This window comes from Hippopotamus amphibius, chromosome 12, assembly GCF_030028045.1.
Source record: "Hippopotamus amphibius kiboko isolate mHipAmp2 chromosome 12, mHipAmp2.hap2, whole genome shotgun sequence".
Classification (NCBI taxonomy): Eukaryota; Metazoa; Chordata; class Mammalia; order Artiodactyla; family Hippopotamidae; genus Hippopotamus; species Hippopotamus amphibius.
Genome location: NC_080197.1, coordinates 57,810,598 through 57,826,583, shown reverse-complemented (window position 1 = coordinate 57,826,583; position 15,986 = coordinate 57,810,598). Strand labels below are relative to the sequence as shown.

At 36.6% G+C, this 15,986-nt stretch overlaps 1 protein-coding gene across 3 annotated transcripts in view; it reads right to left on the bottom strand.

Moving 5' to 3' along the window:
• Positions 1 to 15,859, bottom strand: part of INTS13 (integrator complex subunit 13) — a 32,913-nt gene extending 17,054 nt beyond the window's left edge. For 2 of the 3 annotated variants that reach the window (XM_057703069.1, XM_057703070.1), the window contains exons 1-7: positions 15,332 to 15,859; positions 14,136 to 14,371; positions 11,996 to 12,070; positions 5,734 to 5,936; positions 5,261 to 5,341; positions 2,362 to 2,452; positions 847 to 975 (exon numbers count right to left, since the gene is read on the bottom strand). In XM_057703069.1, the coding sequence (XP_057559052.1) occupies positions 847 to 975; positions 2,362 to 2,452; positions 5,261 to 5,341; positions 5,734 to 5,936; positions 11,996 to 12,070; positions 14,136 to 14,360 (804 nt within the window). In that variant the 5' untranslated portion in view covers positions 14,361 to 14,371; positions 15,332 to 15,859. Of the gene's footprint in view, positions 1 to 846; positions 976 to 2,361; positions 2,453 to 5,260; positions 5,342 to 5,733; positions 5,937 to 11,995; positions 12,071 to 13,721; positions 13,864 to 14,135; positions 14,372 to 15,331 lie in introns of those variants that run through there. The other variant, XM_057703071.1, reaches the window with a different exon arrangement.
• Between the last annotated feature and the right edge of the window lie 127 nt (positions 15,860 to 15,986).

Here is a 15,986-nt window from a genome sequence, read left to right as displayed (position 1 = left end):
CTTCACCCAACTGTTCCATTGGTTAAGGCTATAATTTCTATTAAAGAGCCAGCCAGTGGTATAAGGAGGAAATTAAAGAAAAGATTACATTTCTCATGCAATTTAGTTTTCATCATATGGTGGCCAAAAAATGAAACTGGACTTATAAGAAAGCCAATTTAAATTTTTAGATATAGTGGCTACTTTATATTTGTAAACATAATCAATACAATTAAATTTAACTCCATTCAGTAAAAATCCGTTTGAAGCTTTCTATGGGCCAGGCACTGTACTGGTCTTAAACAACTAAATAATATAATAAAAATGACAAGGTAGTAATAGATTCCTAAGAAAAATCTATTAGTAAAATCACAATTTTCATATGGATTGTTTTTCAGCTTGAATAATAAACTTGTTTAAAACTATAAACTATTTTTCCCTAGTTATAGTTACAAACACCTTTATACTGGGTAGGGCAAGAACAAAAATACAGGAAACAAAAGATCTACTAGAACACACAAAGTGAGTAAAATCTAATAACAACTGTCAGGAAAAGAATCACAGAAAAAGTAATCATTTCAGATAGAAATTATATTTTGATGAAAATAAGGAGAATAAAATTAAAAACAAAAAAGCTGATATAGAGTGTTCTTAGAAAAAACAATACAGCGTATTGTTCTGTGATCCTTTCTTGTTGCTTTTCATTATTTACTAACCTGGTCAAAGACACTGAATGTGGGCTAGCAAAACAGAAAATATGATATAGGGAGAAGAAGTTAAGGTTCATTAAAATAAATAACACATATCAAACAAATACTTAAAAAGCAAAGCAGAGCTTTCAAAACAGCAAGGAGAAGAGCTGCCTACCTTCATTGGAATATTTGTAATAGTAGTTGAAGCCAAGTCAAAATGCTGCTGTACTAAAATATTTAATTTGGTAGCAAGATGCCGTCCTGCACGAACACTATGAACTTCGCTGGTTAAAACGGGGGACAACTATAGAAAAGTACGAAAAAATAACCCATAAAACATTAATACACTGTGACTTAGTGCTAAATATTTTACTTCAACCCATGAAGATTAAGTACTTTTACTTTTGAGAATTTATGGGGGGAAGGTCCACAAATTAACCATAATCATTATTTTAATAATATATTTTTATATATTCCTTCATTCAACAGATAGGTATTAAGGAGAACTTACTGTATTAAGTGCCAGAAATTGTGTGAGCTATTGGAGGATACAGCAGTCAACAGGCAAAATCCCTGTCCTCTCGAAACTTAGAGTAGAACAGTCTTTGATTTAACTATGTTTTAATTTATAATTTTTACTTCTATTTATCTACATGCAAAATTGATTTGAAATGGCCCACAGAAATACTGTAGGAAAAATAATTAATTTTGTGGCAAGGACAAACCTCTGCAGATAATACTACTTATTACAAAGAATAAAAATTGCTACAAACAATCATATTTTGTCACCAAGGAAAGTAATAAGGCAGCCAAAAGTTACTTATAACAAGGTAACAAAATTTTACTCATTCCAGGGCAATAAGTTATTGTAAGTAAATTATTTACCTATCTCAAAGTAAAGCCAATATGTTGTCATGTTAACAAGAGTCAGAAAAAAGCTAACAAAAAATGGGCTTACACTGGAAAGACCTAAAACACAACGATAGAGATAATAACCTAAAAAACTAACCAGCTATATAAAAAAAAAAACTAACCAGCTATAAAAAAATTAATACTTCACACGTTTATATTAAATAATTCTAAGTAAAAAAAACAGAAATAAGAGCATACACATTTAATATAGTTATACAAACACATATATCTGCATTTCTAAACAGACCACCAATGGAGAATATTATGTGATGTGAACCCACTTAACAATCAACAGACCATCTTCTCCTTTAAAATGGTTCACATTTATTTGAAAAGTAAAACCAAGGTTGGAAATTAGTCTTTCCCCCCCTGGATGGGTAAAATTAATTTCTTTCTTATAGGAGTGTATTTTGATTAAAGAGTGTATTGTTTTCCTGATGAGTGAAAAAACTAGTTTTACAGAATAAGAAGTCATTAAAGCAACTGAAATCCATTACAGTAATTGAAATTTGAGGAACAATACAAATTGTGCATGGTTTGACAACAAAGTTATTTAAAATAAACTTCAACAGGCAAGCAAAACAGAACAAACTTTCAAAATCTACAATTATAACATAAAGAACCAATCTAGGTATTTTGCAATACAGGTTGGTTTCAAAGCTCTAAATGTTTTCTTGGCAGAAAATGTTGGCAATATGATCATTCTTATGCTAAACCTTCTCAGCATTTATTATTAATAACTAACAATGATCTCTTCTTCCATTACTTCTGCACTTACCTCTTTTTTAGGACGATCAGATACAAGGCTGTCTTCACCAACTGGGTAGGTATGGATCAAGACTAGCTCACATTTTTGAATCTGCATGAGACTTCAAGAGAAACCTTTCACTTAGAATATTAAGTGAAATATTAATATTCTAACTTTTCAATTAGAATACAGACTATGTAAAGAATTCAGGCAGGTAAATTATAAAAAGTTTAATATACTGAAACAGTATATCTCTATAATCAGATATTATAGTTAACACAAAAGCTAAATATTCAGAAAGACTGTATAACTGCTGTACTTGTATGAACATTTAACGAATAATTTATATGAACTGAATAATTTATATGAATTGAATAATTTATATGAATTTAATTCAAATGCAAAAATAATCATTTTCTGTGTGTTCAAAGGATAAAATAAAGGGAAAATTCTTATACTCTGGTATAATTTTCAATAGATAACTGCCACAGAGAAAATGAATATATTGTGTATTAATTTCTCTTTATTACTAGTGTTTTTCAAGGACAAAATCAGGCAATCATATGACCTATAATTGGTTATTTCCAAGAATACAGAATTTGTAATACTAAAAAGTTACCCCCAACTTCTAATTTTATTTATTTTTTGCACCCTCCATTTTATTTTATTTTATTTTTAAATTGAGGTACAGTTGATGTACAATAATAAAAGTTTCAGATATAGACAGGGATTCACAATTTTTAAAGGTTATATTCCATTTATAGTTACTATAAAATATTGGCTATATTCCCCTTTGTAAAATATATCCTTGTAGCTTATTTATTTTATACATAGTAGTTTGTACCTCTTAATCCCTACCCTTATCTTGCTTCTCTCCCCCTGTCCCTCTCCACTGGTAACTACTAATTTGTTCATATCTGTGAGCCAACTTTTTATTTTAAAATTCCAAAACCTATAGGAAAATTGAAACAAAAGTACTATTCAATGAACACCCATATATCCTTAACTTAGATCTGCTGTTAACTGTATCTGTTTTCACTATAAATGCCTAAATAGATGTACATTCTTTTTTTTTTTTTTTTTTTTTACTAAGTCTCTTGAGAGTAAGTTGCAGAGGAAATGATACTTCATTGCTAAATACCTCAGGAGGGTTCCTTCTCTGAGTAAGAACAATCCTACTCCTTAACACTACCAGCACTTCACCCAGAAAATTAATAGTAGCACAGTCTCCACACTGTAACTGTCCCAAACATATCTTTAGTGGCTTTTCTTTTTTAAAAAAATAAATTTATTTATTTATTTGTATTTTATTTTTGGCTGTGTTGGGTCTTCATTGCTGCATGTCGGCTTTCTCTGGTTGCAGCAAGCGGGGGCTACTCTTCGTTGCTGTGCACAGGCTTCTCACTGCAGTGACTTCTCCTGTTGAAGAGCACGGACTCCGGCGCGTGGGCTTCCGTAGTTGTGGCGCACAGGCTTAGCTGCTCCACGGCATGTGGGATCTTCCCAGACCAGGGCTCAAACCTGTGTCCCTTGCATTGGCAGGAGGATTTTTTTTTTTTTTTTTTTTTTTGCTTAACAAAATATTTTACTTTTTAAAATTTTTTTAAGCTCTTTATTGGAATATAATTGCTTTCCATTGTTATGCCAGTTTTTGAGGTACACCAAAGTGAATCAGCTGTATTTATACATATATCCCCATATCCCCTCCCTCCTGTGACTCTCTCCCACCCTCCCTATCCTGGCCCTCTAAGGCATCACCCATCATCGAGTTGATCTCCCTATGTTATGCAGCGACTTCCCACTAGCTATTTTACATTTGGTAGTGTATATATGTCAATGCTACTCTCTCACTTCGTCCCAGCTTCCCCTTTGCGTCCCCCCTCACCTCGTGTCCTCAAGTCTGTTCTCTATACCTGCATCTTTATTCTTGCCCTGTTACTGGGTTCATCAGTACCATTTTTTTAGATTCCACATACATGAGTTAGCATAAGGTATTTACTTTTCTCTTTCTGGCTTATTTCGCTCTGTATGACAGATTCTAGGTCCATCCACCTCACTACAAATAACTCAGTTTCATTCTTTTTTATGGCTGAGTAATATTCCATTATATATATGTGGCAGGCGGATTCTTAACCACTGTGCCACCAGGGAAGTCTGGCTTTTTTCTTTTTAAAAAATTCATACAATGTAATTAGCTGTTATGTTTTGATTTGGTACATACTGAATGATACCACCAATGACTTGCTCATTTTACAGATTTGTAATACGGAGTTTGAGAGCAAGCCATCAAAAATAATATGCCTTATAAATTTATGTATTATTTTATCTTTCTGCTCACCTTTCCTGAGAGCAAAAAGTAAAATTTTAAAGTGAAAGGGAAGGGGCTTCCCTGCTGGTGCAGTGATTAAGGATCCACCTGCCAATGCAGGGGACACAGATTCAAGCTCTGGGCTGGGAAGATCCCACATGTCAAGGAACAATTAAGCCCCTGTGCACCACAACTATTGAGCCTGTGCTCTAGAGCCCATGAGCCACAACTACTGAGCCTTTGTGCCACAACTACTGAAGCCTGCATGCCTAGAGACTGTGCTCTGCAACAAGAGAAGGCACTGCAATGAGAAGCCTGTGCACCTCAACAAAGAGTAGCCCCCACTCGCTGCAACTAGAAGAAAGCCCACTCGCAGCAATGCAGACCCAACACAGCCAAAAATAAATAAGTAAAAAATAAAAATAAAGCTTAAAAAATAAAGTGAAAGGGAAAATGGGACAAGGAGTTTCTGATCAAACATACGTTTTTTGATTAATCTGCAGAGCCAGCAGAGAATTCAAGGGAAAGCTACCAATTACTATTTAAATTACTGGAATAATTATAAGGACATAAATATGACTATGAAATGGAACATTTATTTCATTTATGAATTATACTCACTGATCTGAATTTGCAGCAAGCTTGTTATGCTCATGAATTGTTTCCTGGACACAGTCCTCAAGCATTCGCACATGACTATCACTATGGAATAAAAAAGATAGAACCAACTTCAATAAATAAAAACTCAGGGAAAAAATTAAACATACTATCAGCTGTAGTATCTTGCTACAGGCACTGAAAATTACTTCAATAAGGACTGTCTGTAGCGTGCTCATTCACAATACAATACCAAACAACCAGCTGAAAGAAATACTAGTGAGAAAAAAAGTCCAACTGATCTACATGATCAATTTAAACAGTTTTCACTGAGATGAACTGAATATTTTAGAACTGGATAAACACAGCTTCAATATTAGAAAGGTCACATGTGATATATTTAACTGCTAATACGCTGCTCCTGCTTTTTTTAATAAGAACTACAATAAGACACAAAAATTCCCTCAGTGAAAGAATTACTGTGATTAACATCTCACCTTTTTGCATTAGTAATGCAAATTATTCGTCCTCTGTTTCCAACACGTTCTGCGTTCTCCATGAGTAGAGTGCGAGCTTCGTGTTGGTACTCCGTAATTTTACAGAGGGTTTCCACGGCTGCCACAAGACCATGCAGAATACTGCAGCACTCCGGATCTGCCCGGGGATTAGGGGGCCCCACAGCAGCCAGTGCTGCCATCAGCTAAGCAAAAGGGAAAACAAGAATGTTGACAAGAATAAACACAGGTCAGAAAAAGCATCACACGGACCTAGAGACTGTCAGACAGAGGGAAGTGAGTCAGAAAGAGAAAAACAAATATTGTATATTAACGCATATAAGCAGAATCCAGAAAAATGGACAGATCAATGGGTTTGCAAGGCAGAAACAGACACACAGATGTAGAGAACAAACATATGGACACCAAGTGGGGAGAGCGGGGGGGAAAGAATGAATTGGGAGATTGGAATTGCCATATATACATTACTAATAAGGAAAAAACATCAAATTGTACACTTTATGCAGTTTATTGTATGTCAATTATATCTCAATAAAAGTTCTAAAAAAACAAAAAACAAAAACTCCAAAAAGCATCACAAGAAAAGGAAAGTACAGAACAATATATCTTATAAATATGGATACAGACATCCTCAACCAAATACTAGCAAACTAAATCCAGCAACATATAAAAGGGATCACATAATGACCAAGTGGGACTTACCCCAGGAGTGCAAAGTTGATTTAACATCCAAATGACATCAACAGGACTTTTAAAAATCACATGATCATCTCCATAAATACAGAAAAAGCATGTGACAAAAATCTAAAACCCTTTCATGATAAAAACACTCAACAAACTAGAAACAGAAGGGAACTTCCTCAAGCAGATAAAAGGCATCTATGAAAAACCTCCACATAATATCATGCTTAATAGTGAAAACTAGAAGTGTTCCCTCTAAGATCAGAGACAGAAGGATATCCACTCTCACCACTTCTATTCAATACTGTACTAAAGGTTCTAGCCTGGGCAATTAGGAAAGAAAAAGAAATGAAAGGAATTCAGATTGGTAAGGAAGAAGTAAAACTATCTCTGTGTTGCAGATGACATGATCTTGTATGTACAAAATCCTAAGGAATCAATTAGAAATTTCTTAGGAATAATAAGCAAGTTCAGAAAGGTTGCAGGATACATAATCAACAGACAAAACCCAACTGTATTGCTATACACTTGCAAAGAGCAATCCAAAAATGAAATTAAGAAAAGAATTCCATTTACAATAGCACCAAAAAGAATACAATGCTTAGGAATAAATTTAACAAGGGAAACACAATGAATAGAAAGCATCCTATGTTCATGGGCCAGAAGACTTATTACTGTTAAGATGACAATACTACCCAAACTGAACTACAGATTAAACATAATCCCTGTCAGAATCCCAGCTGATTTCTCTGTAGAAAGCGATAAGCTGATTCTAAAATTCACATGGAATTGCAAGGCATCCAGAATAGCTAAAACAATCTTAGACAAGAACAAAGTGTGAGGACTTTGCTTTTTACATGCATAAAGATACACCGGAAGGACCCATTAAAAACTAACAGTGGTGGGAATAAACAGTGATGGGCTGGTAAATCAGCTCTGCAAAAGGGAAAAAAACCCTAATTTATAGTGTTTGCCAATATCTATGATTAAATGCTCCCATGATTGCTAATTTCAAGCTTTCACTCAACACAAAGTTGACAGGAGATGCACACACTCAGCTCTCCCAAGCTGGTATAAGCAGGTCTAGCACATCACTAACTGGAACAGAGGATGAGTGGAAAATTTTTCAAGGTTTAGCTTTTACTTATACACACACACACACACACACACACACACACACACGCATACGTGCAAGTATATATGTAAAATTTATTTTTAAACTATATAGGTATTACCTATTCATAAAAAGTAATCAAAAAAGAAAACCTAATGTGTATACATGGCTATAAAAAGTCCCGGGTACATAGAAGAAACAATAAAAAGCTGCTTTTCAGGAGATGGGTGTTATGGTCCTGGGAAAGCAGCAGAAAGAAAGCTTAACTTTCGGAGTCAAATAAATATGGACTGAAATTCTGGCTCTGCCCTTTAGTACTGTGTGACCCTGGCCCTTTTCCTAACCTGAAAGTGAAACTAAGAATAGAACCTGTCCCACATTAGTATGACACTTTCAAACCTTAATTTAGCCAACAAAACAAGACCAAAACTCCTGAAATCTCACAACTTTTTTGTAAAAAAATCTACAATGGAGAGGATAAAGTTACTTGCTGTGACAAGAAAGTGTCCTGGACCCAGGTATGTAAGTCAAACTACCTCTGGCCCCTGTGGGCCTCAGCTCTTCACCTGCAGAAAGAAGGAGTCTAAGTAAAAGATACCTACACTCCTTCCAGCCCGAATATTCTTCAATCAATCTACTTCCATTGTTTCTCACAATAATTTACAATAACTAGAGGAAGATGTGACATAGATAACTAAAGCTAAATGTTAAGTGTGTTACCAGAGAAGATGATAGATAATTTATACAAAATGTTAATTATATCAGCTTAATCATCAATGATTTGCTATATAGTTGCCTTCGCAACTGGAGTTTCCCCTTCTGTTCATAATCTAAAAGCAATGAGTGTCATATAATATGTCTTCAACTTCAGGAAGCAGAAGGAAGTAGTAATTCTCTTTTCATCATTATCAAACACATACTTTTTACTGCACTGCAGAGATACAATAAGGAAAATCTTTACAGATTAGTACTTATTTTTATTCATACACAACTAGAGAAGCTTCAGGCTTCTTTCACAATACCTCTTGAAAGAACAAAGCTGAATAATGCTATTTCAAAAAGATAGTACGGGGGAATGTATGGAATCCTTACTATTTGTTTAAGCAATGAAAGAATAAAGAACATTCTGGAGTAATACAAATGCAAAGCAAAGCAAATAAGAGCTCCCCTCTTCAGTGAGTTACCTCAAAAGAAAAAAAGGTTAGAAATATTTACATATTATAATATTAATCACATTTTAAGATCAAACATTGTGATAAACACATTTTCTTTAAAAGTTTCCATTTAAAACACATTTGGATGAGATTATTTCCATTAAAGGGTATCCATTAACAGAAAAATTTTAACATGATATAGTTCAAATAATGTATTCAAATACTTCACTAATGCCTGTCTCTCATGTTCACAACCTAGTAGACTGAAATCTTCTATCCAACTAAACAACAGCAAAGAACATTAATCTACCACAAACTCCATATCCTTAGACACATGTTTAAAAAGCATACACTTGATGAATTGAGCATGGGTTTATATCTGCTTCGTCCTAAACTCCACTAAAACTGCAGTAAAGGAATTTAATTTAAACAAGCAGACACCGAATGAAAAAAACAAAACAAAACACACCATAAACCCACAAAGATGAAGAGAATGGAGGAGGAGACAAGAGAGCAATCAAGAGATGTCTGTGGGACTTGCCTGGTGGTGCAGTGGTTAAGAATTCACCTGCCAATGCAGGGGACACAGGTTCGAGCCCTGGTCAGGGAAGATGCCACATGCTGCAGAGCAACTAAGCCCACGTGCCACAACTACTGAAGCCCACGCATCTAGAGCCCATGCTCAGCAACAAGAGAAGCCACAGCACTGAGAAGCCTGTGCACCGCAATGAAGAGTAGCCCCTGCTCACTGCAACTAGAGAAAGCCCATGCACAGCAACGAAGACCCAATGCAGCCAAAAAATAAAAACAAATAAAAATTTTAAAAAAGAGAGAGAGAGAGATGTCAGCAAGAATGTATGAAAATGGATGGAGGAATAATAATGGACTTAGCAAGACTGAATATGCTGAAATCTAAGTGCCTGCAGGGGAAAAAACAAGATGATGTGCTTTTCAGAATCCAGGAGAAGTTCCGGAACTGGAGGCATCAAGAACCTACAAAGCAGGGGTGAGGCAAGACGCTAAAAACTGTGAATGACTTGACGTCAGTGTAAGGAACAACTTGACTCCCAGTCTTACTCACACCCTACCCATGCAAGTGACCTACCTCTCTCTGATCCCCCCAGATACAGATTCACATTGCTTGGAGGAAATGAACAAAAAAGGTATCAAGCATGGATATCACAAAGCACAGCAAAGTGTAAGGGTAAGACACTAGACCAGTGCTGCCCAAAAGAACTTTGTGTGATGATGGAAATGTTCTATATCTGCGCTATACAGTAGCCACTATCCACATGTGGCCTATTGAACATTTGAAACATGGCTAGTGCTACAGAGAAACTGATTTTTTTACTGTATTTAATTTTAATTAATTTAAATTTAAATAGTAGCTATTTAATAGCTAATCATTGCTACATATAGCTAGTAGCTACTATATTGGATAGTATAGTACTAGACCAAAAACAGAAAGATTGAGTGAAAGTTCGCCTACTGGATGGTAGAACCTACCCTTTCCCCTGGCTCCCAGAAGGCTGACAACCAAGTTTATAGAATACAGGTAGAAGGGTGGAAGATCTTCTCTGGAGACCCTGAGCAATCCCAGAGAAATGATCTGTCTATCATCTGGAGGTCTCCCAGGGAAAACAATTAAATTAAACCATGATGAAGGCCAGTCAGCAATACCTACTCTACAACATGCAGATCTTCTAACCTGCTGTTTAGTGCCTTGCTTTTAAACAAAGTTGCACAGCTAAATAAATATCAGTAGGCATTTAAGAAAAGCCTCAACGTGAAAAGATCACTAAGAACACAAAGAGATCAAAAGAAAAATTCAAATAAACTATTATTATCTTCGGATTTAAAAAGTATACCCATAAAACAAGAAAAGGATATGACAAAAACAGACATAATTAGAGCATAAGTAAAAGTGCTTGGAAATTAAAAATAAAATTAAATAAAAAGATCCATATAAGGTTTAAAAGGAAATAGGTGAAAGGTCCAGAAAGAACAACAGTGAGAGGACCAATGAGAAAAAGAATAAGGAATTTAATCCAGGAGGTCCAACATCCTACTCATATAGATTCCAGAAAGACACAGAACACAGAGACAAGAGCCTTGTCAAAGAAACAATACAGGGACATTTTCCTGGAGAATATAAAGCCTAGCGCAATGAATGAGAAAAGACCAACACCAATGCTAATCATTGAGAAATTTCAGAACCTAAGGGGGAAAGAAGAGATTCTAAAGGGTTTGAGGGAGAAATTATGAGGAAAAATGATACTGGACCTCACAACAACACTGGGAGTTATAAAACAGTGGGTAAGGCCCTCAGAATTTTGAGGGGAAAATTATTTCTGACCTGAAATTTTTATACCCCAAGTATCAATAAACTGTAAGGTAAGTTACAGGAATTCTGGAGATTATATTCTACCAAAACAAGAGAGTACACACACACACAAAGAGGATAAAAACTGGGATCTGAAAAACAGGGAGCAAGGAGGATGACAGCAGTGCACTAGGCCTAGAAAGCAAGCAGTTCAAACCGCAGCCCAAGACTGCACTCCAAGAAGTTCTGCAAGGGAAAAAGGAATATCAAACTACTAAAATTCTAATATGTTAATGATAAATATATTGAGAAGTTTTGTAGAGACATTAGGAAAAGCAGCAATATGTTCTCAGAAAACTAAGCATATTAAAGGGGAAAAGAAGGAAATGCTAAATTCCAGGAATACCAAGAAGTTGTACAGGAAAGGAAAGAACACAGAAGTCAAATCATTATGCTATACATCTTAAACTTACACAGTCCTGTAAGTCAACTATATCTCAATAAAACCTTAACAAAACAGAAAAGAAAGGAAATAACTGCATATACTACTTGGCTTAGCAGTGGATAATATTTTATGTAGACATTATAATGTAAACACGAAATTTTGAATTAACCAAAACTTCTGATATAACAATATTGAGAAAATCAGGAAAGGGAAGAAAGCAGTGAGAGTGGTATGGCTGAGAGGCAGTATTAAAGGTAAATCCTCACTGACAATAATAATAAATAAAGTTTAAATTGAGAACTCTGTAAATAGCAATAAAAACCTGTTATTTAGAAATATGGAAGTAAATACTAGATGAGCTAAAGAGCTGAAAGCTTGCTTCTAGCAAGTGGGGAAAGACTGGAAGGCAGACAGCTGTTTCTCTTCTAGTATTAGCTGGTGTTTTAAAATTATGTGCAAATACTACACTGATTTAAAAAATTAATTATTTTTTAAGAAAGTATTAACACATTCAGATAATAGCATACCTCCTGCAAATTTTGGTCTTCTTGAGTCCAAGAATTTAAAACATGTGCTCCAGAATCACTCACAATGAAATTCACCTAATAGAGTTCAAAGAAATAATTAGTATTCAATTCCAATTCTACTCAGTCACATCATATTTAAAATATTTATTATAAATACCTTTTACTATATATAATATAAACATAAATAGAGAGTGCAGCCTCTAGCTCTGGTTTGCTGATTGGTTCATTCATTCATTTTATAGTTACAGAATGCCTAGTAGAGGCCAGGTGCTATTCTCGGCTCTGGGGATATGGAAATACAGTGATGAATACAACAGTTCTGCCACTCATGATGTGGGGAAAGCCAGGGGTTCCAGGGTGTCGTAAGACAGAGGGTAGTGCAGGGAGAATACAGACAAAAATAAATGAACAAGATAATTTCAGAGAGTGAGAGATGCTATGAACAAGAAGTTGTTTAGCTTCCTTAGGTTGGGTGATCAGAGAAGGGCTCTCTATAGAAGCAGCAACTGCGGGGTATCCAAAATGACCAAAAGAAACCAGCAAGGGAAAGAGCTGGAGGTAGAGAATTCCAGGTACAGTAAACAGCAAATGCAAAGGCCTCTAAGTGTGCCCTTCAAAAGGGTGAAGGTCAGAGTGGGGAGAGGTAGGAGATGAGGTCAGAAAAATAAGCAGTAGCCATACTGCCTAAGGCATTGAAAGCCGAAAGAATGGACCTGGACTTTATTCTAAACTTTAAAGTTAAATGCAAACAGAAAAAATACTATCAGGTAAGATGACAACAGTGAGGATATATTAGAAAATATATCAAATGATGGCTATGTTCTCTTTTGGGAGAAGGGTGAGATTCTTTCTTTCCCCTGGACAATATCATCTAATTCATGATCTTTTTCCTATTATCCATGAAATACTAGTTTTGCTTCCCCAGTAAGTTTGATAAGCATACTTTTCCCCTAAAGCTTATCTGACAGGAACATATTTTACTGGCCACTTCACTCACAGTACCGCGTTGAAATCTTACAACAATCATAGGAAGGAGGCGTTATGCTTACATGGGAGGAAACTGAGGCTTGGAGAGATGAAGCAAAAAGATCCAGGTCACACTGCTGGTAGTTTAATGATGTCAGGACCTGAACCAAAACCTGTGCCCTAAATCACTACATTATGCTTCCCCTCATATATACTGTTTTGTTTTTTTTTTTTTACCTTACATGATACACAATTTACAGAGGGACTAAAAATAATTTCTTTTAATTTGGAAGATATCTGAATATATGATATATGTTAGACTCTCGATGTTCAGCCTTCCTGTTACTGCTCTGCCTGTGCCAGTCCATGAACTGGCTAGGTCCCAGCCCAGGCTGCTCCAGATGAGACAGAAAGCAAACTCTCCACTTGTGGCTAACCAAATGACTTTCCCCAAATAAAACCGTTGAGATTCTGAAACCTGAAGATAATTTCACACTTAGAATTTCTGTCCATCTTCAGTTTCTCTTCTTACTGATAAAAACAATCTCTCCCTTTACATTCTTAATAGCATTCTTTACAATATGGCCAAATCCTGCAGCAGTTTAGGACACTTTCACTAAAACTGTAACCAGCCAGGTTCAAATTCTGGTTCTGCCTCTAACTAGCCATATGACTCAGGGCAAGTTGCTTCTCTTTACTTCAGTTTCTGCATCTCCAGCATGGCAGTAATAAACAAGGCTGATATTCAGATGGAACATACCAACATATTCTGACAAAGTGCTTTCAGCCAACATCCCTTCTGCTTAGGCTGGCGATAGTTCTCAGTGGTCAGCGTCTGTTCCATTCTGGTTATTATACACTTTGAATACTGTCCCAGTAATTATAGTAGCTACTTCATAGCACTGTTGTGAGAGTTAAAGGATTTGATAAATATGAAGCACATGTAAGTGCTCCATAATTGTTGGCTGCTATTACTGCTGTTGGCCCCAATTAAATACACATAACACATGAATCCCAAAGGGGAGTTCTATATACTACATTTTTAAAGCTGTAAAAAAAAAAAAAGATAGAAAAAAGTTGTAACTCAAATCTAAAGCAAATTCATACATAAAGAGTGTAATAAGCAGTTAAGTACATCCCCCAAATCATGATTTTACGTGTACTTCACACTCACCAGCTTTTTGAAAGGAAATATATCATACATTATTCTACAATATTCCATGGAAGATTCTACTGAGCAAGTCCACAATGATTTCGATATAGGGGCCAAAGGGATGATTCCTTGGGTCCTATTCTTCACCAGCATATCAAACTCCACATGCTGTCTGCATGATTCTGCCATGTAAGGGCAGTGATCCACAACAAATACTGTTTTATGAGATTCAGAAAAAATCTTCATTTTGGTTTTATCTGTAAGAGATAAAATACATTAGGCAAATATCCATACGTAACATTTAATACCTTAAGTTATTTCTAATGAATGCATCTTTTCCTCAAGATTTGACATGGAACATGAATAATCAGTATTCAAATAAATTTCTCGAACAAAGAACAAGATTTAATTAGGTCATGACCAGAAAGCAACTATCAATGCAAGGGATGAGCTACACCATATTAACCTGTCATTCTACCACACGCAGGCAAGATTACAACACATGCAAATATTTTTTGCTTTTGGAATAAACTTAAATTTGCCAGAAGAAAACACTTTTACAAATAATCGTACTTGTTTCCCTTACATGATACCAAATAAAATAAATGACAAATACTCTTCAAATACACTTTTGATGATCCTTGCTAACTGACATCAATCACATATAAACCCCTAAACTAACATAAGTCAGCATTTTGGGGCTTCCCTCCAAAAAAACCTCAAGACTTCTGAAAAAGGGTGGGAGGGAGAAAGAATGAACTGGAAAGAGGAGTGACAACAAAAGGGAAGCCCAAAACATAACAAACATCTCCTAAGATAACTGCATATCTGGTCTCGGCATTAGGATAAGGACCTCAAATTCACACTCTACCGCTTAGCTTCTAAAACAGCAGAAAAACTTAGGTGCTACCATCACATTGGTGGGAAGGACTAACTTTTAAAACTTTTTCTTATAAGAACTCCCTTGCTTCGCTAATAAAATCTTACACTGAATAGACAATCCACATTCGAAAAGCACATGGTAAACACAGCAAAAGTGTTCCTCAAAACGAACCGACTTTTTACAATCCAGCTATTTTCTTCTCTTGCTTTCAAACGCATTTCCCCTTCATGCAAAACTCTTCTCTGAGAAACCTAGACACACTCTGCTGGAGGGTGGGGGGTGGAAAGTACAAGGGGAGTGGATAAGGAAGACCTCAGGATCGAGGTTCGCTTACTTTCGTGCCTGGTCCTGCAGTGAAAACGAACAGAGGCTATGGACCACAGCCTCTCTGGAAAAGGCTGCTGGCTGGGTGGGGAGGGTCAGCGCCCAGACAGGAGTGTCTGGTACCAGAGACAGGGGACTGTGCTTTCCCCGCTCATCTCCTAGCACAGCGGTCCTTCCCAGGCTTCCTAAACGCAGGAGAGCGCGCGCGCCTGCGCGTGAACACAAACACGCACACACTCGGCCTGGCGCGTGCGCAAAGCACTCCCCCACAGCCCCGCCAAGTTGCCCTTCCCCCTCCGCGGAGCCGACCTCCAGGTCTCTAACAGGAAGAGGGTGGAGCCAAGGAAAAAAATGCCTGCGACCCTCAAGATTTTCTACCCGCTAATTTTCCCAATCACCCATTGGGAAGATTGATCCGGGTGATACGAGAGCCTCCCCAACAACAAAGTACCAACCCACAGCACCGGCTAAACCAGCTTCGCTGCCCTAAACGCAAGGCCCTCCCACCAGATGTCCCTTTCTCCGTCTCTCCGCCCAGGCCCGCTTCCCCTAGCAAAATTCGCGAGACTTTGCGAGAGGCCAAGCGAAAGCCTGAGTGCGGTTTAGTGGGGAGGGACGTCAAGCGGCCCGCCCCTACCTTTCGCGCATGTCAGCTAGAGCCCAGC